The sequence below is a fragment of the Puma concolor genome, chromosome A3, assembly GCF_028749965.1.
Source record: "Puma concolor isolate L17-30 chromosome A3, mPumCon1.1.hap2, whole genome shotgun sequence".
Classification (NCBI taxonomy): Eukaryota; Metazoa; Chordata; class Mammalia; order Carnivora; family Felidae; genus Puma; species Puma concolor.
Window position 1 is genome coordinate 59,790,443 of NC_141669.1, and position 25,318 is coordinate 59,815,760.

The 25,318-nt window shown below is 36.9% G+C and overlaps 1 protein-coding gene across 3 annotated transcripts in view; it reads left to right on the plus strand.

Annotated features, from left to right (window-relative positions):
* WDPCP (WD repeat containing planar cell polarity effector) overlaps nt 1-25,318 on the plus strand; it is a 394,349-nt gene that overhangs the window by 103,626 nt on the left and 265,405 nt on the right. For 2 of the 3 annotated variants that reach the window (XM_086701002.1, XM_086701003.1), the window contains exons 7-8: nt 20,186-20,300; nt 22,549-22,682. In XM_086701002.1, coding sequence (XP_086557128.1) covers nt 20,186-20,300; nt 22,549-22,682 — 249 coding nt within the window. The remainder of the gene's footprint in view (nt 1-20,185; nt 20,301-22,548; nt 22,683-25,318) is intronic. The other variant, XM_086701004.1, reaches the window with a different exon arrangement.

The following is a 25,318-nucleotide window of genomic DNA, read 5'->3' on the forward strand; positions in this document are numbered from 1 at the left end:
GAGAGGCCTCACTGCAATATTATGTGATTAAGACATGCAGGAGTAAGCAATGGAAGACAGCTGGAGATGTTTCCAGGTCGAGGGAATAGCAGCCTGAGATGGGAGTATACCTGGCATGTTTAAAGAACAGCAAAAGGTCAAGGTGACTAGAATGGAACGAGCAAGGAGAAGAGTAGTAGGAATTGAGAGGCAATTAGACACTAGTTATATAGAACCTTCTAGGCCTTTGTTAGGACTTAACTTTTACTCTAAGTGAGATGGGAAACCCTTGAAGGATTTTTGCGCAGAGGAAGAACCTGATCTAAGTCACTTTTCAGCTGGATCACTCTGGATATTATGATGGGAACAAATTGAAGGGAGTGAAGGTAGAATCAGGGAGATGAATTAGAAGTCTGTTGTCATAGTCCAGGTAAATAATGGTGGCTTGGACTGGATGATAGTGATTGTGATGTGAGAAGTGGCCAGATTCTGGGTATATTTTGAGTTTTGAGCCATCAGAATTTGCTAATGGATCAAATATGGGAGATAGAAGAATGGAGTTGCCATTTACTGAGATGAAGGAGATTCCAAAGAGACATTTTTGAGGGAAATATCAGGAGCTCAGTTTTGGACATCAGTGTTTGAAAGGCCATTAGATATTCAAGTGGAGAAGTCCAGTAGTTAATTATAGTAGTCTGTAGTTTAGAGAAAAATCTGGGCTGGAGAGAGAAAATTGGGAGGCAGCCACCAGATGGTATTAAAGCCAAGAGATTGGTAAAGATCTCCAGGGGAGTGAGTGTACATAGAGAACTAGAGGAGGCCAAAGGGCTGAGTTCTGGAATCCTCCAGCATTTGGGGATTGGAGATAGAAAAAGGGAAGGATGGATCAAGGAGACTAAAAGGAGTAGACAGAGCACATTGAAGGGAGTGTGGTATCCTGGAAACTAGGTTCCAAGAAGAAAGTGAAGTGTTACTATTATATAAGAAACCAGTAACAAGATGCCTCAGAGGGACCATTGGATGGAGAAGCATGGAGGTCATCAGTGACTTGCATAAGAGCAGTTTCAGTAGATGATGTGGGCAGGAGCCTGACTGCAATATACTTAAGAGAAAATGGGAGGGGAGAAATTAGGAATTAACAATGTAAGAAGGGGTATGTTACAAAGGAAAAAGGAGAAATGGGGCAGGAGCTTGAGGGAGAAGTGTAATCAAAAGAGGTTGTTATTTCTTTTTTTCAGATAGGAGAAATAACCTCTGTTTCTGTTGGTATGCTAATGGAAGTGATCCAATAAAGGGAAGAATTGATGCAGGGAAAGGGGAGAATTGATTGCTGGAATAATGTTGACAAAAAGCCACTTAATAAAGGGGGAGAGATGGAAAGTAGGTGCCTGGTACCTGATGATATCATGGACCTGCCTTATCAGCCATGGACTGCCTAACTGCAGATTTCTGGTTCTATGAGGAAAAACTAATCCATTCCATTAAGTGATGATTTTTTTTTTTTTTTTTTTGGTTTTTGTTACATGCATCTGAATGCGATTCTAAGTGACAAAACTTGTTTAGAAATGTGGGCATAGGACCAGAAGGAGCTACTATAAGAGTTAAAAATGGTCCCATTTGCAAATGGGATGAGAGGCTCTGGTGGGATTAGGCAGTAAACAGTTTTTGGTTTTTGTTTTTATTTTAGAGAGAGCATGTGAATGGGGGGAGAGGGGCAGAGGGAGAGAGAGAGAATGAGAATCCTAAGCAGGCTCATGCTCAGTGCACAGCTGACGCAGCGCTCTATCCCACGGGATAGACCCTGGAATCATGACCCTGGGATCATGACCTGAGCTGAAATCCAGTCAGATGCTCAATTGACTGAGTCACCCAGGTGCCCCAGTAAACGGTTGTTTTAATTCCAGGTGTTCTTTGACATTTTAATAATTTATACATGTATTTCTTTAATTTAAATCTTTTAAAAGCATACCCATAGTGCTTCTGAGAAGGAGATGTCAAGCTATACTAAGAGGGCGCCTGACTGGCTCAGTCAGTAGAATCAGTAGAACATGTGACTCTTGATCTCGGGGTTATGAGTTTGAGCCCCACATTGGGCGTAGAGATCACTTAAAAAATAATTAAAGATTAAAAGAAGATGTACTAGGAATGCAAGAGGTTTATGGGGGAGATGTGAAAGATAAAGGAGGAAGGGAGAAAAGTAGGTGGGAAGAATCTGTTGACTGGGATGCTGATCTGAACCCTGTGAAAGGAGAAGGAGTGAGAGAAGAATGGGTATAAAGAGCCTCAGGCTACAGCATGGTCCTGAGAAAGTTTCAGCCAAGCTAAATGGGGAGTCCGTGAGCCAAAGTTCCTCATTAGAGGAGTCCCTTGTAGAACTAGCACCCAACCATGCTCAGACACTGGCTAGTAGCCACCTAGGCCAAGTGTAGCTTTTGTCAGTCAACTCTGACTCGAGTTTACAGCCTCTGTTCCTCCTGAAGGAGCCCTGAGGGCTGTATATCCAAGGCCATGAAACCCACAAAGATTTATGTTAAAAATAAGAACATATGTCTGGATATTTGCACATATAGAACACTATACCTGAGTGTTAATGTCCAGCTAGTCAGTTTAATATCATGCCTTAATAATTCTTTCTTAGGCAAAAAATTAATTCTTTTCCAGGTAAAACAGAAAGAAAACTTACTTTGTATCTTGACTCCCTCAATGCAAAGTTTGATGACCTGCAATAATTCATAGATACAGTAATTATTTACTCTTAAAAATATAGTAAGGTATGAATGAACCCAGTTTTAGAACATGGTTATGATACAAAGAAAATTTTGATCTTAATAATAATGTATCTTTGTATCATCAATGAACATTTTTTTTCTGTTATTTTCATAAATAGTTCTTTCTTCTCTTTTATTAATTGTTTTCATTTTAAAACATTGCTTTAAAGAAACTTGTAATTTCCCTGCCTCCACCCTTGGCATTCATGTCTAACAATGTTTTGGAAGCTTCAGGGTATTTTGCCCCAAAGGAAACTAGGTCAGGACTATGAATTTCCTCATATATTCAGTTATAGTTAATAATAAATATATGTAATGCTAAACAAATTCCAAAATCTGAATTATCTGTCTCTTGTTGATTTTCATATTTAACAAAATAGAAACAAACACATGCCAAACATTTATCTACTTTTTAAAGGGAGAATAAAGTTTTACTTCCATTGCTAGCACATGAGAAGACATTTACTGCATTATATTTGAATGCTTATACTGAGATTTTATATAAAAACTTAAAATATGTTTCAAATTTAGAACTTTAGATGCTCAAGTTGGAATGTACCAGTTAGAAAAGTACGTGTATAAACCAAGCATCTAAGGTTGGGTTTCAGAACATGGCAACTGGACATTCATGATATTTGAGAATATTAATGTTATATATATGACAGTGTAGCTGATAGAGAAAATGCATCAAATGCCTTTGCCAAGTTGTAATTTATACCTCTTAACTTAAAAATAAAGTTAAAGGGGCACCTGGGTGGCTTTGTCAGTTAAGCCTCCGACTTTGGCCCAGGTCATGATCTCGTGGTTCATAGGTTTGAGCCCCGTGTCAGGCTCTGTGCCAGCAGCTCGGAGCCTGGAGCCTGCTTTGGATTCTGTGTCTCTCTCTCTCTCTCTGTCCCTCCCCTAGCTTGTGCTCTGTCTCTCTCTCTAAAAATGAATAAACATTAAAAAAAAAAATTAAAAAAAAAGTAAAGTAAAACTATTAGGTTAGCACAAATACTGCTTAAATGACAATGAAATGAAAAGCAGTTATAGCTATGCCTCTTATGAAATAGTGTTACATATAAAATATTCACAGTAGCTCTTCACAGGGAAGTACCTACCATTTGGTGGTCACCTTGATCTAAGTAGAAGCCTAGGTTGAACTGTGAGATCAAAGTTGTCACCGCGTGCTAAGTAAACAAATGTCCTTATATCTGTACTCATCCTTCTGCCATAATAGAGGAACAGTCCCTACTCCTCTTGAAGGCCCAGCCTCTCTGCTTCTATGACTTTCACGGCAATCATAGCTCTCAGACTGCACTGAGGCATCCTAGGGACTGCAGTGAATTCACAGGAGTCCTGCAGGATATTTAAGAATTTCACAGAAAACACAAGACTTCTGTCAGACACTTGTACAAACAAGTAGCTCCAGGTAGTGCAGGGTCTCAACATGAGATTGCGCCACATTCCTTTTAGGATGTCCTAGCCATATGAAGGCAGCTTTTCAGGACTTGCTGTGATAAAAAGCACGTACCACACAACAGTTCACATAGAACAGGAGCGAGTGTGAGGGTTTCCAATCTGATTTCAAGGTTTGAGAAGTTGTGTAGTGCCCAACTTCTGTTAGTGTACACATCCTATTAGTAATTGTGGTTATTAGGAATTAATTGTTTTGTTTCAATCTCTGTATATTATGTTTTCAAATGGCTACTAAGTTTTTGGGACATAAATACTTAAGTTGTTTGAATCGCTTTATTAAATGGAATTGCTGGTATTTCTTTTGGCCTAGGGGTACCATATGACTACTGAGACACATAGGGTGCCATGAACTGAGAAAGTTTGGGAGCCTCTGGCCTAGATTTTGGATCCCATGCCATCTGGCCTTCTTAGGACCCACATGATTGTCATTTCGCTCATATGTAGCATAGTGATGGAAAGCACAAACCGCTTCATTCTTCTTGGCATCAAATCTTGGCTTTACTAGCTGTGTGACTTTGGGAAGTTACTTTACCTCTCTGTGCCAGAGTTTATTTAACTATAAAATGAAGATTAAAAACTCCTACATTTATTATAAGAATTAAGTGAGTTTATATATATATATATATATATATATATATACACACACACATATGTATATATATATGTATATATACACACACACATATATATATATGTGTGTGTGTGTATATATACATATATATATACATATGTGTATATATATATATATAAACTCAATATATATATATATAAACTCAATATATATATATATATATATATATATATATATATATATAATGCTTGGTTTCTGGCACAGACCTGATTTTTAGTTTTTATTTAATTTTTTAAATTTTTTTAAAAGTTTATTTATTTTGAGAGAAAGAGAGAGGCATGTGCACAGCTGGGGAGGGGCAGAGAGAGAGGGAGAAAGATTCCCAAGCAGACTTCGTGCTGTTAGAACAGCACAGAGCCCAATGTGGGGCTCCATCTCATGAACGTGAGATCATGACCTGAGCCAAAATCAAGAGTCAGATGCTTAACCAACTGAGCCACCCAGGTGCCCCAGACCTAAATTTAAACTTACTATCAACTGGATCTTTGGAATCAACTTAAAATTTTTTTCATTAAAAAATATTTTTATTGGGGCGCCTGGGTGGCGCAGTCGGTTAAGCGTCCCGACTTCAGCCAGGTCACGATCTCGCGGTCCGTGAGTTCGAGCCCCGCGTCAGGCTCTGGGCTGATGGCTCAGAGCCTGGAGCCTGTTTCCGATTCTGAGTCTCCCTCTCTCTCTGCCCCTCCCCCGTTCATGCTCTGTCTCTCTCTGTCCCAAAAATAAATAAATGTTGAAAAAAAAAATTAAAAAAAAAAAATATTTTTATTATGGTAAAACATAAAATTTTCCATCTTAATCATGTTTAAGTGTACAATTCAGTGGTGTTAAATATACTCATACGGTTATGAAACAGATCTCCAGAAGTTTTTCATTTTGCAAAACTAAAACTTTGCATCCCTTAAACAACAAATCCCCTTTTCCCCTCCTCCCAGCCCTTGGCAACCACCATTCTACTCTCTGCTTCTTTGAGTTGGATTAATTTAGATATCTCATATAAGTAGAATCATGCAGTATTTGTCTTTCTGTGACTGGCTTATTTCACTTAGCATAAAATCCTCATGGTTCATCCATTTTGTGGCATGTGACAGAAATTCCTTCCTTTTTAAGGTTGAATAATATTTCACTATATATGTATATACCACATTTTATTTATTCTTCCATTGATGGACATTTGGATTCCTTCCTTCTCTTAACTCTTGTGAATAATGCTGTTATGAATACAAATACAAATACAAATACAAATATGTACAAATACTTCTTCAAGACCCTGATTTCAATTCTTTTGGATATATACCCACAAGTGGGATTGCTGAATCAGACAGTTCTATTTTTAATTTTTTGAGGAAACCCCATACTGATTTCCATAGTGATGGTACCATTTTACAATCCTAGCAATGGTGCATAGGGTTCCAATTTTTCCAAGCCTTACCAACACTTTTTTTTTTTTTTTTTTGATAGTTGCCATCCTAATGGGTGTGAGGTGATATCCCATCATGGTTTTGATTTGCATTTCTCTAATGATTAGTGATGCTGATATGCTTTTTGGCCATTTGTATGGTTTCCTTTTTGAGAAATGTCTTTTCAGGTTGTTTCCCTGTTTTTTAAGGGTTATATGATTTTTGTTGTTGTTGATTTATGGGAGTTTTAAAGAATGTATTCTGTAAATTAACCCCTTACCAGATATATGATTTGCAAATATTTTTTCCCATTGTGCAGTTTGCCTTTTTATTCCATTGATTATGTACTTTGATGCACTAAAGTATTAAGGTTTGATAAGTCCCATTTGTCTGTTTTTGCTTTTGTTGTCTATGCTTTTGATGTCCTATTCAAGAAATCATTGTCAAATCCAAGGTCTTAGAGCTGTTTCCCTATGGTTTCTTCCAGGAATTTTATACTTTTGTGTCTACATGTAGATCTTTGATCCATTTTGGTATTTTTGTGTATGGTGTAGCTTAAGAGTCCACCTTCATTCTTTTGCATGTGGATATCCAGTTTTTCCCCACACCATTTGTTGAAGTAACTTTCCCCTTGAGTGGTCTTGGCATTCTTGTTGAAGATCACTTTAACCATATTTGTGAGGCTTTGTATTTGAGCTCTTTGTTCTGTTTCATTGGTCTATAGATCTGTCTGTATGCCAGAATCACACTGTTTTGATTATTGTGGCTTTATAATATGTTTTGAAATCAAGTAATATGAGTCCTTTAATTTTGTTCTTTTTCAGTATTGCTTTAGCTATTTGGGATTCCCGTGATTCCCAAACAGCTTTTAAATAAGTACAACTTTTGGGGCACCTGGGTGGCTCAGTCGGTTAAGCATCCGACTTCATCTCGGGTCATGATCTCGCGGTTTGTGAGTTTGAGCCCCGCATCAGGCTCTGTGCTGATAGCTTGGAGCCTGGAGCCTGCTTCGGATTCTGTGTCTCCCTCTCTCTTTCTGCCCCTCCCCTGCTCATGCTCTCTCTCTGTCTCTCAAAACTAAATAAATCTTAAAAAAAAATTAAATAAGTGCAACTCTTTTCTTTTAAAACAAATAAACACAAGTCTTAATCATCTCTGGTCTTATCCTTTTCATTCAAAATCAGATTTCTCAAAAGAATTGTCTCTATTTGTGATCTCCCTTTCCTCTCAGTGCTCACCCAGCATTCAACCAACTCCTATTTTGCTTTTGTCCTGATTATTATGCTGAAAAACTTTCCGCTAAGGTTGCAAAAATCTCTGCATTACTAAATGCAGTAGACTTTTTTTAGAAAGCATCATCTGAAATACACAAGAGGACTTAACACTACTGACCACTCCTTTGTTCTTGAAATACTTTTTTCTGTTCTCCTGACACTTTGTTCTTCCAATTTGCTTTCTGCCTCAGTGGCATTCTTCTCTGTCTTCTTTATAGGCCCATGCTCCTTTCCTGTCTCCTTGAAATGTTGGTATTCCTCAAGGCCCAATTCTAAGCCCTTTCTCCTCTTCTCTCAACTCCTAGATAATCAAATTTATATCCATAGCTTCAGTGGCTTCTTTATAGAGCTCAGACCTTTCCCTTTGCCCCAAATCCATAAATCTAGCTGCCTATTTGATGTCTCCCCTTGAGTACATCAAAGATATTTCAAACAGTATCTTTTTAAACATTTTATTTATTTATTTATTTAGTAAACTCTACCCCCAATATGGGGCTTGAACACACAACTCCAAAATCAAGAGTTACATGTTCTACTGACTGAGCCAGCCAGGCAGCCCCAAACACAGTATCTTTAAAATGGAACCCCGAGCCCTTTATCTATTCTTCTTTTGCCATTCTACTATCAGTGAATGGCTCTGCCTTCCATCCACTTTTAGAAACCAGAATGCTGGAAGTCAGCTGTTTATCTTCGATATTATCCTCTTCATTTTATTTTATTTTATTATATTTTATTATTTTCTGAGAGAAAGAGAGAGCATGAGCATGGGAGAGGGGCAGAAGGAGAGATAGAGACAGAGACTCTTAAGCAGGCCCCACACTCAGCACTGAGCTGAAACCCTGGCATCATGACCCAGGCTGAAATCAAGAATCCGATGTTCAACTGAGTGAGCTATACAGGCACTCCTCAAATGATTGTCTTCTTTACCTGACTCCTCCCACCACACACACATGTCTAACTAAACTCTTATTCTTATTGATTTTATCTCCTACATCTCTCTCACATCTGCCGGACGCTGTCCATCCCTTTGCTCATAACTTTAGTCAAAGCTACCTTACTTTACCTCTCTTCTAGACTGCTTAAACACTTCCTAAGTGTTCTGTCTGCTTCCATGTTTGCTCCCCATCAGTCTTCTCCACACTTTAGCCAAAATGACTTTTTAAAAGCAAACCAGTAACTCTCATGCTTAAAACCCTTCTACAGCTCTGGAGAATAGATAGGAAACTGAAAACTGATTAACTAGGGCAGGGGTAGGGGAGTATGGGTGGGAAGGTACAGAGAAAGGAACAAGACTTTTAATTATCTCTGTATAATTTGTTGTTGTTTTCTTTTGGAACTACATGAATATATTATTCATTTCTAAAATTAAATCAATAAATGGAATTTTAAATTTTTTTTTTCAACGTTTATTTATTTTTGGGACAGAGAGAGACAGAGCATGAACGGGGGAGGGGCAGAGAGAGAGGGAGACACAGAATCGGAAACAGGCTCCAGGTTCTGAGCCATCAGCCCAGAGCCTGACGCGGGGCTCGAACTCACGGACCGCGAGATCGTGACCTGGCTGAAGTCGGACGCTTAACCGACTGCGCCACCCAGGCGCCCCGGTTTTATATTTCTAACTCAGCCAAAAAGTAGAAGTAGTAACAATTTAACAATACGAATCCTAAGAAATCTCTCTTATGCTTAAACCCAGAATAATTACTCCAAAATTTTAAATTAGTAAGGTATCTGACAACATATTAAGGGTGAATGTGTGTATGTGTGTGTTTAAATTAACTCGGAAAGTGCTGTTGCTGGTCTTCATGAGGTTGACTTATACACAAAATTTTCAAGCTTTTCTGGAACATTTTCAAAGATTCGTATTTTACAGACTCTGCTTTGGGAAATGCTCTTTTAGATTTATGCTATATTCGTATTTTATTACAGGGAAGGAAAAGGAGAAGGTGTCAAGGGCAGCTGTTGAGTATGGTCCTAGTAAAAGAGAATAGACAAGGAGTTAGATTAGAAACGGTAGATTTTAGAGAAATTGAAGAAAATCGGCAGAATATTGGTGAATTTGAGATCTGTTCAGTGAAGGTGAGCAATTAAAAATGGTAAATTCAAACTAAGGGAACTGAAAAAATATTTAGTGGTGACCTTTATTCCCACTTTTAATGTTTTAAAATTTAAAATAATTAGGGGTGCCTTGCTGGCTCAGTTGGTAGAGCCTGCAGCTCTTGATCTCAGGGTCATAAGTCCAGGCCCCATGTTGGGCATGGAGCCTACTTAGAAAAATAAATTAATAAATGAATAAAAAACAAGTAAAATTTAAAATAATTAAAATGGCTCCTTATCACTGTAAAATGGCATACAATAAAAATAGATGTATAATACAAATTAAAAGTACCTCCCCAACCCCAAACTCATTCCCCTCTCCATGGTAATCAGTTTGCAGTTTGGTTTATGTCCTTCTGTGTTTACAAACACTGATCTGTGTATATGTATGCATATGCATGTTTTTAAAATAGGTGGAATTACTCTGTAGATATTGTTCTGTAACTTGCTTCACGTGTATAACCTGTCAGCGATCTACATCTATCTCCTTGTTTTTAGTAGGTGCATAATAATCCATAATTTGGATCTACCATACTTTACAGTGATCTTTTTAGTAAGTAAAAAAATTGGATATGGATGAACAATTTAATAAGGTAACATGATAAGAACAAAGAGTGTTTTAAATTTTTTTTAATAAATGAAATTGCTGAGGAGAGGGACTCAGTCCAGTTTTCTATTTGATCCTTTTAGTAAGGATCCATATTGTAGTTCATTTCCAGTATGATTTTTAAAAAATTTTTATAATGCTTATTTATTTTTGTTTTTTTTTAATTTTTTTTTCAACGTTTATTTATTTTTGGGACAGAGAGAGACAGAGTGTGAACGGGGGAGGGGCAGAGAGGGAGACACAGAATCGGAAACAGGCTCCAGGTTCTGAGCCATCAGCCCAGAGCCTGACGCGGGGCTCGAACTCACGGACCGCGAGATCGTGACCTGGCTGAAGTCGGACGCTTAACCGACTGCGCCACCCAGGCGCCCCATATAATGCTTATTTATTTTTGAAGGTGGGGGAGGGGCAGCGAGAGACAGAGACACAGAATCCGAAGCAGGCTCCAGGCTCTGTCATGTCAGCACAGAGCCCGACGTAGGGCTCAAACTCATGAACTGTGAGATCATGACCTGGGCCGAAGTCAGACACTCAACCGATGGAGCCACCCAGGCGCCCCTCAGTATGAATTAAATTCAGACTTCTTAGAAACACGTTTTCTGGCATAAAAGTATCTCTTTAAAACCATAAATAAATAAATTTATTTGTGGCCAGATATTTTAAGAGCTGCTTCTTTGTTTTTGAAAAGTTTTATAGAAAAATACCAAAGACATATAACAACTTAAAAATTCATCCGTAATCCCAATTTTTAACAAATCTATAAGGCTAGAAGATAAAATTCATGCCTCCAGCTCCTAATTTCACCTCTTTGAGGTACCTAGTGTCAACAGTTTGGGGCATATTCTTTCTGACATTTTCTTGTATTTATGCAGATAATTTCCAAATACGTATATATACACATACCACACTGCTTTTTTCTAATAAAATGGGCTCTTGCTATTCATGTAGTTCTGTAAGTTTTAAAAATTCTGCCCTCCCCACTTCAACAATGTATTGTAGACTTGGGCAGAAAACTTATGATTAATTAAACTTATCTATCTTCTATGTTATCTCCATTCGTTTTCTTGTACTAACAACATTCACAATAACCAGACTCAGAAGCAACTGATTTATTAACTGCATGGCAGTTTATTAATTTATAGTGTCAGAAATATCTGTTATCATAGATTTTGTTCATTTGCTTGGGGCATTCCCACCTGATGGATGAATTACTCAAGAGACTAAATTATTGATAAGAAAGCTGATTGGTGAGCTGAGAATTAGAACAAAAGCAAGGAGGTGTTCTTACAGGATATTTCTATCTAGCTATGGTAGCTCTCTGACTTGCCCTGTGGCTCTTTCTATCTTGACAGCTGGCATGAGTCATCACTCATTGCCTTGAACATGGTTAGAAACATACAGAACAGGCTTCCTCCAGGCTCCTGATATGAACTGTGCACTGCTCACTGCTCCATTTAAGATATCTGACCAGGTCTTCATTCATCGCCCTTTCTTTATGTGTGGAAAGTGTTGATTAGAATTTGAAGATCCTCCTGATCTGCTTGGTGGAGGTAGGGAAAAACACCTTTGCCTCCACAGCAACTCATTTATGAGAACTTTCTTCAGGTGAGCCCCTGTGGAAGTGACTCACATAAACATCTTGTGACAACTACAGTGCTTCCACACATTGATTGCCAAATGTCCCCTGATAACCAAAATCACCCCTAGCTGAGAACCTCTGGTATAGAGGGAGGCTGGTTTGGAGTAGAAAGAGCTAGAGAGGAAAACCAGATGGGATATTACATGGAAGTCAACTGAGAAGTAAGGCTTAAGGATGTTAGTTCCTCAGTGGTGTGAGAAAAAAACATTGGATTTGTCCTATGTCTTGGTCTCTACTTTCTTACTAATTATGAGACCTTTCATTAGTTGCTTAACCCTCCTGATTGTGAATTAATATGAAGATTAACCTTGTTACTATTATTTTTTAACTTGTGTTCTTTTTATGTGCCAGAGTTGTACTGGCATTTTACATGCATTAGAATGTATCCAAAAGTACTCTGTAAATTATAACATTTTGTACAAAAGTAGTGTGCTATCTGGTATGTCTTCCTATTCACTTCTTACCACTGCTTTTATCCCTTTTGACCTTTAAAACTACTGGCAAATAGGGTATTTACCTTTGTACCCTTTGTGTGTGTGTGTGTGTGTGTGTGTGTGTGTGTGTGTGTGTGTGTGTGTGTGTGAATTTCACCATGATTATATTTTCTAGGAATGATCACTTTTATGTAATTATTATATATAAATATGAAAGAGGTGGATTGAAAATTACATTAGAGATTAAAATAGCATTGCTGGGGTGCTGGTTGGCTCATTCGGTTAAGTGTCTGACTCTTGATCTGGCTCAGGTCATGATCTCATGGTTTGTGGGAACAAGCCCCATGTTGGGCTCTGTGCCTACAGCGCAGAGCCAACTTGGGATTCTCTCTCTCCCTCTCTCTGTCCCCCACCCCCCTCCCCAAATAAATAAACTTAAAAAAAAAAGTAACATTACTTGTAATAAGTAAGAAAATGAGATTTCTTATGATTGAAATAGGCTTAAGCAAATTTCTAGGCATGTATCTATTTCATATATTGAATTACACCACACAAATCATTGGGAAACCCCTTTGGTAACACTCTGTATCCAGAAAAATACCTGTTTATTTCTTGTCTTTTGTTTCTTCTTCTTAACTCAATTTCCTTTGATGAGTCAATTAGATTTTTTTGTTCTTGTCTTAACTGCATTCACTTTTGTTTCTCTACTTTAACAGTTTAGTCAGGTATGGTTTCCCTCTATACTCAAATGTTTGCTGAATGAAGGAATAAATTACAGAAGACATGTTATCCTTCTTCCAGCACGTTATCTCTTAAAATGATCAGTGACTCTACACTCCAATTTAGAGTTCCCCGATGTAAAATTGTTTGACTATTTATAGCTCTCAGAGTTTCTCCAGAATTTATCCCATGGATTGGATTAGGGGCAGGATTGAGTGAGGTGTCGACGTGATGTCAATTTACTGGACCGCTAGGGGAGTGGCTTTACAATGCTTTAAATATTTGCTTCAGCCCTAGAATTCACTCCAGTGGTCCTAATACTTTGTTGCCTCTCTGGATTGTAGTATTCAGCACCTGCTGTCTCCCACATGTCTGCTAATGATTATGAAAATCAATCTTTGCTGCCTGTTCATGACTTAATTTTCAGATTGTGAATTAAACCTGTCACTCATTGTTGATTTTTTAGTACTCACCTGGCCTACTTTACTTTTCATTTTCTCCTCAGATGTGATAATAATCACATGGATTTGGGATGGGGGGAAGTTTTCTTAACCAATGAGAACATTGAAATCAATGGACTTGTTTGTGATCACTATTACAAAATAGCTCATTCACAATACTATATCAGTTCTTTAGTACTAGAGACCAAGTGTGCTGCTTTTCTCTTCTCTGGCATATTAAACTCTATCTTTTAGAAAGCAGCCATCTATCCTAACCAAAACCTGCACTTCTTGCTGAGATGAGGTCTTCTACTTTATTTTATATATATATTCTACTAACATGTGTCTTCCTTACTCACTGTTGTATCCCTGTCTATATACTTGGATTATATAGGAGATGCATATTTTGACCTGGTGAATGGAATAAAACTCAGGTTCTTGTGGTTGTTTATGTTTTGTTTTGATTAATGGTATCATCTGATGTAATTTTCTCTTTCCCTTTTCATTTCCACTTAAGTACTGAATCTACGGTTAGAAGAAATCATTTGAAGAGCCATCTAAAGATTATAGGAATCATTTCCCAGTTTCTTAAAGAGAAAAGCTCTTTGGTATGAGCTTATTAAAGAAAATGAGAAGGAGAAATGATAAAAGGCAATGGAAAGAAACATGGACTGAGCAGAAATAATAAGGAAGATACTTCCTGTCTGGGAGGGTGTCTGAGAAAAGGACAAGTTTCATTTCCTGTTTTGCCTTAGTCATGTTGTACACAAAGAACAACATTAAAATTGGAACAATTTTGGGAAATCTCATTGGCCTTCTCATTTATTCATCATGTAGATCTATTCCCAAGCTCAGATCTATCTGCTTGATAGTGGTTTCCCTGTACTGCTGTCCTCTTTTTCATTTTCTGAGCTGTCAGAAATCTGCAACTCCTTGTAGTGGGATAGGACAGTATCTTAGTGTCCCTTTTCCTTCTTGTCCTGCCAAATCTTACAAAGGCCATTTTCATTTTGGTGAGTTAAAAACAACCTTTTAGGGAAACAGGTGGAAACACTTTCCTGTCTGAACTGGAATATTCGTTTCTTGAACTTGAGACTATTTTTTCCTAATTCTGGTTATCTCCGTTACTCTACCCAGGAGTATCTTTGGCACCAGTACTTGGAAACTTTATGCTTTCCCACAGGTTGTTTTATAAAAATGCATTAATTAGCTTATTAATTTATCTATACTTTCTTATTTCAGAATCTGGTGTCAGAGATACCTCTAGGCCACAAGACATTTAGAGATAGGTAATGATGGACACACCTTGATCCTAATGAGTACCCAAACTAGGTTTCAGTAAGAGGGCTAATCTGATCTTTTAACAACTCTAAAGTTTGGAATGTCCCAAACCTCAGACCTTGGGCTTCTTTCTCTATCAACTTTTATTGATTGATTGATTAAACAACAGATTTTTTTTTTTCTTCTCACAGTTCTGGAGACTAGCATTCCAAGATCAAGGTGTTGTCAGGGTTGGTAAGGGTTTCTGGTAAGGCCTCTCTTCCTGCAGCTGTCTTCTTACTGTGTTGTCCTATGGCCTTTCCTCTATGTGTGCACATGGAGAGAGAGAACTCTCTATTGTTTCTTCCTCTTCTTATGAAGATACCAGAAGTTGTGGATTGGGGTGCCACCCATTTGACCTCTCTACTCCTTTTTTTAATTTAAAAAAATTTTTTAAATTTTTTAATTGTTTAAAATTTACATCCAAATCAGTTAGCATATAGTGCGATGATGATTTCAGGAGTAGAATCCAGTGATTTGTCCCCTACATATAACACCCAGTGCGCATCCCAATGCATGTCCTCCTTAATGCCTCTTGCCCATTTAGCCCATCTCCCCACCCACAACCCCTCCAGCAACCCTCAGTATGTTCTCTATATTTAAGAGTCTCTTATGTTTTGTCCCCCTCCCTGTTTTTATATTATTTTTGCTTCCCTTCCCTTAGGTTCATCGGTTTTGTGTCTTAGATTCCACCGTATGAGTGAAGTCATATGATATTTGTCTTTCTCTAACTGACTAATTTCACTTAGCACTCTAGTTCCTCTACTCATTTTTTAAGAAGAGCTTGTCCAGTTCCATGACTTTTAATACTACCTAAATGACTAAATGACTCCCAAATATATATCTCCAGCCCCCACTTCACCTTAAACTTCAGACTCATTTCTAATTGTCTACTCAATATCTCTACTTTTATGTCCATAGACACCATAAACTAACATGTCCAAAACCAATTTCTTGATACCCTCTGAATAGCGTCTCCTTGGGTGTTCCGTAACTCCTTAAATCCAGTTTCTCAGTCCCCACATTTTTTAGTTTTTCTCTTGTATGTCACACCCAGTCCCTAAGCAATTCCTAGTTGATCCCCTTTAAAATATATCTCAAATCTGTCCACATATCATTTCTTGTAGCATTGCCATTTTAGCCCAGCCATCATCTTCTTTCTCTTGCAGTAGTTTCCTAAGGTCTCCTTGCTTATACTCTTGCCCAGCCAGAGCCCTCTTTAAAACATAAGTTAGGGGCACCTAGGTGGCTCAGATGGTTAGGTTTCTGACTCTTGATTCAGCTCAGGTCATGATTTCAGGTCTTTGGATTCTCTCTCCACCTCCCTTTCTGCTCCCCTGCCCCCTGTCAAAAATAAATACATAAGCTGTAAAAACAAAACAAAACATAAATTAGACCATAATTCTCTGCTGCTTAAAACCGAGTGATTTCTCATCGACCTAACCTGGCCCAACTACCTCTCTAATTTTATCCTCTGTGAATATCACTGTCACTCACTTCCCTCTAGCTTCTCTGGCCTAGCTTTCTTCAGTCATCCTAGGCACATTCTGACCTTAGAGTTTTTGCATTTGCTGTTCTCTGCCTCAGACTCCTTTTCTCCAAATAATCTTGTGTCTTGTTCAATCACTTCATTTGTGTCTGTACTCAAATGTCATCTCGTCAGGTCTTCTTCTTAATTAGTCATTCTGCTCAAAACAGCATTCTTCTAAAATCCCCATCCTTACTGCGCTTTATTTTTCTCTGTAATTCTTGCTGCTATTTGACATTATATCAAAATGTTTTGCCTGTTTCCTGTGTCCACACTAGAACACAACTCCCTGAGGGGAGGTAGGGAAAAGGTTTTGTCTGTTATATGCACTGCTGTATCTTCAGTATCTAGAACAGGGCCTAGCTCATACAAAATACTAATACAGATTTGTGAAATGAATTAATGAATTAATTAATTAATAAGTAGGCTGTGCCAGTCCTTGGAAGGAAAGATTCTGAAGGAATGCTGAAACTCACTGGGCAGGATTCGCAGTTCCCAAATCACTGCTCCTATCTCCGTGTGTTGTGTACTGTAGCATATGCATGCTTTCTTCCTGTACCTGGACATTTCCCCTCTGAATCCTTTCCAGCCTAAATTCCTTCTTTTACCTACTCTCACAGGTTGTACTTTACGTCTCCATCCCACTAAATGGTCATATAGAATTAGTTTTATAAGATAGCAGATGCTCATACATAGAAATAGCAACTACCGTTAGGAGATGAGGGCCAGTTCACGATAATGTTGCTGAGAGCAGAAAATAAGGAACAAGAAATTTGAGAGACTTGGGCAAATTAAATTCCAGACTTCTGGAGGAAGTTGCAAATATCTTGGAGACAATATCTTTATGAAACCATAGCAAATGGGAAAGGTGACAAAAGATTGTACTGGTGATAACTCACCTGGAGTCTAGTGTACCATGTCTAGTATTGAGTCCAGTCTGGGCACAAGATTTTCAGAAAGACAAAAGAATGTGCTCAGAGATTGCAAATAGTATAGTGAGCACACATCATATGAGTACTGGCTGAATAACAGTAACAGTAGTAATTGCAGGGGCTCCTGGGTGGCTCAGTTGGTTAAGCATCTGACTCTTGCTATAGGCTCAGGTCATGATCTCACTGTTTTGCAATAGGGATTCTCTCTCTCCCTCTCTCTCTGCCCCTCCCCTGCTCATGCTCTTCCCTCCCCCCCCCCCCGCCCCGTCTCAAAATAAATAAACTTAAAAAAATAGTAATAGTAATTGCAAACATTAATATGTGCCGGGCATTATTCTAAATACTACTTGTAAAAAGTTACTTAATGCTCTTCCTATGAAGTAGATAATACCTTTTCAGATGAGGTAATGAAGTTACAGAGAGGTTAAGCAACTCCCACAAGGTCACACAGCTAGTAAGAGGTAGAGCTAGTGCTGATTTCATTCTGATTTCAGAGTCCATGCTTAACACTATGCTGCTATCTTTTAGTATTTGAAAGTGTGCTATTGAAGAAAAACTTGGATTACTGTAGGAGTTCTTAGAAGGCATTATTAGCCTTTACCTCAAGGGTCACCACCTTTTTCTCAGTCTCCCCAGTCTCCCCTGTATATGCTCTTATAATAGGACCAGTAATAGCACTTTATTACATTTGTTTTCTTATATCTCTACCTCTGTTAACCTATATTTCATCTATTTTGAGGATTATATTTTATTAACTTTTGAGCCACTAAATTCAGTTTAGTGCTTGGCATATAATCAACATTCAGGTTTGTTGAATGAAAAAAATGACCGAGTGATCTCTGAATCGATTAGAACTGTCCAGTGGTAAGATAATGAGCTCCTGATCACTGGAAGTATTCAAGAATAGGCTGATGCTTGAAGGAATGCTGCAGAAGGAAAAGGAACTTATGGAAGTGGAAGATTAGACTAAGTTTCTTTTTAACTATGAATACTCAGATCCTATAATGAGTTAAATATGTTTTTTTTCTCCAAACATTTAATTAGCACTTACTCTGTGCCTGGCATTGTTTAAGCATTGAAGGTACAAAGATACAAGTGGCCTAGCTAGTACCCACAAGGAGCTAGCAGTCAGTGAATAATTAAGAAAAGAGATGCTCAAGAGTATAGGTTAAGGTTTTGGTAGATAAAAATACATTTAAAACGGCAGATTTTAGAGATGTTTTGAACAAATGAGGAAGGGAGAGAAAAAAGCTGTTACATAGGGGAGAACTGGAAATGAAAGATGACCCTAAAATTACCTGCTTGAGAAGGGAGAATTTAGAAATAAAGACCACATGCTTTGTTGTTATTGGGGAATTCCCCAAAGGGAAATATCAGTGTTTGCCATCAAGGGATATTGCAGAGCTGGATGTAATTCAGTAGAGATTAATTAATTTGTGAATATTTTGAAATTCTTGGAACAAATGTTCTTCCTCTATTAGTCTCCCAAATGAATAAATATGATTACATCTTCCTTGTCCTCTGCACCCAAAGGGGCATTGATGTTAAATGGACAGTCTATTCAGTCACGGGGGACCCTTCAGTTTCTTTTCTTATTCCTGTGCCTGGAATCTGTTAGGCAATGGGGAAGTAGTCGTCTTTCTTTATAATAACCTGGTCCCTCGTGCTGCTCATCTTTCACACATGTCTAAATATGTCTTGACACAGAAACATCCTTTCTAGCTGGGACATGATATCTAGGTAGGTGGGGAATTCCCCTGTTTTGTTTAAAATCATAGTTGTCTTTGAGTTTGGCTAGCATGTTCATGATTAGTTTACTGACAATTGGTTTTTTTCTTCTTATACCATATGCTATTCCATGATTCATCTGCTTTGAGTCTGTTGCCTTGAAGGTGAAACAATTTCTTCCAATGTTGATATTTCATAATCTCATAGATAACAAGCATACGCATATGCATAGTCCTTTCAGAAGTTTTAAACATTTGGAGATGAATGAATTATGTTGCCACCATTGGAAAGGAGCAATATAAAATCATAATGGTAATATCCAGTCATCTCTTGTTGGGGGGTTGGATGAACCCTGATATTGATAAAGCCTGAGTACTTTACTGTGTTTATCTCTTCTTGAGAAATTGTTTGTGGTATGTATTATTTATTTACGAATTTTAAAGTTTAACATTTTATTTTAATTGCCTTGATTTACATGTATTTTAATATTTTATTTTATTTTATTTTTTTAACGTTTATTTATTTTTGAGACAGAGAGAGACAAAGCATGAACGGGGGAGGGTCAGAGAGAGGGAGACACAGAATCTGAAACAGGCTCCAGGCTCTGAGCTGTCAGCACAGAGCCCGACGCAGGGCTCGAACTCACGGACCGCGATATCATGACCTGGGCCGAAGTTGGCCGCTTAACCGACTGAGCCACCCAGGCGCCCCATGTATTTTAATATTTTAAACTGAGAAGATCTTTATTTGTAGAAGTGGGGTTTAAAGTCCAGATAAATTGTAACATACACTGTTTGTATTGTAATGGTTGCATCTTTTCCATATTTAATGTCTAGGAACAACTATTTGGAAATCGTCTTTTAATTTCAGATATAAATAGTATCTTTCAAAATACTAATAGAACACATTATATTTCTGAATGCAGTGCAAAGCATTTATCTCTCCATGAGTATTTTCTAAATGTTTAGATGATTAGACTTCTAATAAACATGAAATAAACTCAGTTTCTGCACATAGCTTTGACCAATGCACTTCTTGTGTTGTATCATTTAGCCACCTTTTCCTATTTACTCAGAATGGCAGTAATTGTTTTCGATGAAGAAAAACTCTTTATAATTTCATGGTATAAATGCTGTGTAAATGTCTGTATAATTTATACATTTGAAGAGAGATTTTTGAAAGACTAATGCTCAGTGTATCTTCCTCCCACTCTTCCTCTTTACCGGGTTTTAGCTCCTCTTTGGTTCAGGTGTGCTGGTGTCCCTAAGCCTCTCTGGGCCTCAGCTGGAGAAAGTAGTGATTGACAGAAGCCTGGTGGGGAAGCTCATCTCAGACTCCATCAGTGATGGTAATTACCCCCATGTGCAAGTCAATTGCCTACATTAACAGTGGGGCAGGAGAAATAGTATGTCAACAGGTACACTAATTATTACCACTGGGGACTTGCAAACACAAGTAATCGCTTATAATAGCAGAGTTACAACCCCTGGGACAAATACAAGTTTTGACTAATATTTAATACCAAAGTTTTTGTCAAGTGTTAGGCTCATATTCTGAGTATTTTTCAGTTTTTCCTTTAAAAATGTGAATGTATTTTCAAAATAGGGTATTTTTTTTTTTTGGTGTGTGTTTTCAAAATTAGCCCCCTATTGTTGAAATTTCAAATATTTTTCATTTTCAAATGAATTTTGAAAAAAATAACCCAAATGTGTCAACACAATCACCAGTAAAAAAAAAAAAAAAGTCTGTAATTTGGCTCGTAGGAAGATTCTTTGTTACCAAAGTCTATGAATACTAACTTTTGAGAGAATTTGGGCAGTATTTCTAAATATCAAAAACCAATGCCAAATATACAAAGCTGGATTCTTTTAAGTATAACACAACCAGTATGTAATTGCCACAAAGCACATAAAAAAAATTTTTAAGCCAATAATTGAAAAGGTAGGATACTGACATTTATTGAGCCCTGAAAGGCTACTTATTACTTAAACCTACTTATTAATTAAAAAAACAACTTTATATGGTATAATTATCTCCATTTTATAGATAAGGAAATTGAAGCTAAGATACTAAGGAACATGCCCATGAATGAGATACTAAGGAACAGCCTGAAAATAACCAAACTGAGATTTGAACCCAGGTTCTAGCTACAGAGCCCATTTTCTTTCTGCTATACTTAGTGCTGACTCCTGAGGTTTTAAGCTTATATTCTTTTATTGAAGGTAAAAAGGTTTAAGAAACAGGTTGCATTATCATTAGAAATTGAAAATTGTCAGTATCTTGAATTGAATAATCAGAACAAAGTGTGCACCAGTGGAAAGGACAGAGGTGAGAACACAGAAACCTTCCTTCTGCTATGTGCTCTCACTAGCTACCACTGAATAACTTAGACACAATTTTATCATCTTAGAGGACAGCACTCGGCAGGATGGCTGTAATTAGCAACATTCCTGATAGTAATAAGCTGGGGGTAGGATTGTAAGTGTGCCATTTCCTCTTCCTTACAGGAACATGGTGCCAAGGAAGCTTCCGATGGAAGAAGTTCCATTTTCATGTCTAATAATTGACCCCTTTGTTGACACTACGAATAAAATAGTGGCTGTGATGATTTTGTCATGTTGATGCTCCTCTATAAGAAATAAAAGACTTCCAACACTATTCATGTCTCTGAGATATCTTTTTTTACTTGTTTCTTTTATTTACACCCCAAATAATACACTCTCATGAGACCATGATAACAATGTGATTTCTTGGCAGTTCTCCAGATTCTCCTGTAATTGTGTAGATATACTGTTGGTTGCTGCTTGCACAGCCAGGGGTGTGGAAGTGAAGAAAAATATTATGAAACATTGTATAATTTCATTATGCTAGGAACAATATAAAGTATTTCTCAAATTCCTATTATATGTTTTTATCAATAATTTTTAATATTAGTAGCCCTTTATATAACTCATGAATATTAATTGTCTACCTACTAGTGTGCATAGAAATAAAGCTGTAGAAATATTTTTGCTAATCTTCATTATTAGATATTAACTTACATAATGTGCATATTGAGTATAATATGCTTTGTTTTGTTCAGCTTGTATACCCTCAAAAAGAAAGTTCATTGATGAAAAATTTAAAATAAAAAAATACATAAGATTGGTGGAGAACACTGATCTATATCCCCTAAAAAAAATCAGTTTGTTCTCGGATGGTTTATATCACATAAATGCAGGATTAAAGGCTAAGCACAAAAAAATGTTTTCATCTTAGATTCAGTATGGAATAGTCTTTATTTTATGCTTTTCTAGCCCTAGTTCCAAATATATCTCATTTGGTAGTTGTCCCCAAACATCAGTGTATCATAAAATGGTCTCAGGATAAAAGGAAAAGTATCAAATCCATGCATCACTAGTTTGATGATTATTGTTTATTCATAGTATCTTTAATATACTTGTAAAATAATGATATTTGGGAGAGTAGTTATTTCAGTTGGTATTTATATCTGAAAGTAGCTTTTTGTAATATTTCAGTGGAAAAAATTACTTCATTCTCATTTTATTGTAACTTAGTATTTTACACTATTTTATCAAATCTTTTTTTTTCCTTAGCTCTTCTTACAGACAACTTTATCATCTTATCATTTTTGGCACAAAACAAACTATGTTTTATTCAGTTTACCAAGAAGATGGGTTCTCCTGATGTAAACAAAAGACTGGAAAAACTCTCAGCCTTGGATTATAAGGTAGAGATTTCAATTTATAGTCATTTTATTAATTATTAAGGTATGCTAGAGTATCACATGGGCTGATACTATGTTCAGTATTTTTGAACAGTTCTAGATTTCTGGAAAACCAGAATTATATGATTAGGGTTGATTTATTAAAAATAGTGGCTCTCCTACCTTTTCTGTTTTAATCTCATTATAAGGGTCTAATAATGACATGTTTGGTACTTACGGAAATCATAGACACATAAGAGAGACAAATTACACATTTGAAAATGTTTTTCTTCCTAAGGGTAGTATATACAGCATTCTCATTTTTCCCTAAGACCTCATATCCTCTTTCTAGGCAAGGATAGCTACTTTGGCTTCCATTTCACAAGAAAAGAAAGAAGAAAGAAGGCACTTTCAAAGGTTAATAGAAAAGTGTAATAAACAAGGGGAGGAAAAATACCCACCCCACCCCACCCCCCCACCCAACTATAACTGGAGAAGAATGCAAAACGAATTCTCCTTCATATGTTAGTATCTCTCCCTTCACTAACTCCAGGTAATTTGTTTCCTTGTATCAGGGACTTTACATCTGTTAAGGAAGGATTTTTATTTTAAATGATGTGTTTAATATAAGTTTTGCCACATTACATTTTAACTGCTTGGAAGGCATACTCTCTGCTAGGATGAGTATCTAATACATTTTCCAGGCTGTTTCAGTTCAAGGCCTCTTTTCAGCAATGACTTGTGTTTGCAAGATTGATCCAGCCTCTGTGACGTGGATTTGAGACAGTTCACTGTTCACTGGGAACAGAACTGATATAAAGCTTCCTTAAAAAAGATGCACACTTATGCCATACCCAGAGTATCTGTCCGTAATAACGGCAAAGATTTTTAGAAGTCAGCTTTATGGCTTGAAACTTTGTGTGTGTGTGTGTTTGAAAAAGTAGTATTTAAGCTAACCTTTTGCCCTTTGGGATTATTTCTTATTGTGATTGAGATGATAGTGGTATGGGGAGGATTTAGTTTTATTTGATGGAAACCTCTATTCTTATAAAAAATTTTTTTTGACATGAGATAAAATATATTAAATGAGTTTTTCATTGTGGTAATAAACTAATTTGGTCATATTTGCCAATCTTGTGGAGCTTCTGTAGCATTTAATACTGATTTTCTTTACTTGGAAAATCAGTGGTACTCATGTATTCTATTTTGGTTAGTAAAAAAACTGGTATTAGCACTCTTACTGGGATGCTATTTTCCAGGTTGGCTAATTGTAGATTTATTTGAAATTTGTTTATTTACTAATACTGGTCTTTAAAATGTACCAATATGGAGTAAATAAATAAATAAATAAATAAATAAATAAATAAATAAATAAAATGCTCCAATGTGCATTAACTCAAACTATTTAAAATGTTTTCAATGCTATTGCGTAAAATTTTTTATGACTAGTTCTCCATCTTAGATGTGATGAATAGCTTAGTACAGTCTTCTCAGCTGAAGGATCGTAGCTACCCATTAATGGGATCAGAGAGAAACTGCCAGGATGTCATCTTTTCTTATGAAGAGATGTGGAAAATAGACCTGGTATATGGACTCTTGCACCTTAAGTAAGGGAATTACTTGTTTGTTTGTTCTTTATGCCTTTGGATTTGAGAATAACATGGGCACTCCATGTCTATGCATTGGACTATGCATGCAGGGAAGTAACCTGCTTCCCTTTGGAAGAGCCCATGGATTTCACTTTCTGGTTCAATGTTTAATATGAATATATATATTTAATACTTAGTAAAAACTGCCATTTGTCTTTTGGAAGAATAATTTAAGAAACTTGTTCACTTTACTTGCCCTATTGACCATCATGATAGAAAACTGATGCCATTAAAACTCACAGGAAACAGAAAATTTCAGATAACATACATGATGTGCACTATGAGGACTGAAAGTGCCAGTTTCTTGTTTTAACTCTATTTTTTCATCTAGAAATTCCTAAATAATGTGTGACATGGCAATAGGATGTCAAAATATTGTATGTATATTTGTAAGGACCTAGCTATCCCATTGTGGTATTCCTCTCAAATAAGAAGATAAGTAGTCAAAATAATAATATTGAGAGCATAAATATAAGAATTTGCACTTCAAAGCATAAGGTACATCTGTGTTGTCTGTCATTGCCCATTTGGATTTTAAAACAAAGAAATAGTGTATTTATAATCCTATTTTTCTTTACAGCTGAACCATAATTCTTTCAGATTGAAATAATTTTGGCAAAGAAAATTGCAGGGTAAATATCCTGAATCTACTGACCTTTAGCAAGTTTTCCAGGCTACATTTAAAAAATCCAATTCAATTTATTTAACAGTGAAGGGACAGTGCAAGGAGTTAAATGTTTACCATGAGAGAACAACACTGGTAATTACTTTGATTTCAGTTCCTTTTGATGTGCATTCAGAGGATGAAGAGGTCAATAATATTATGGCCATGCAAATAGAAAAGGGTTCCTTTTGACCATATTAAAAAAAATAGCAGAGGATTATTAAAGCATTAACCTTGATTTTAATGGCCTTGGTTGAGTGGTGAGATCACAATTTGGATGAGCCTGATTATTTACTAAATACAATACATAAATGCAACGGGTTCTTAACACCCATTGCACTCTGGCA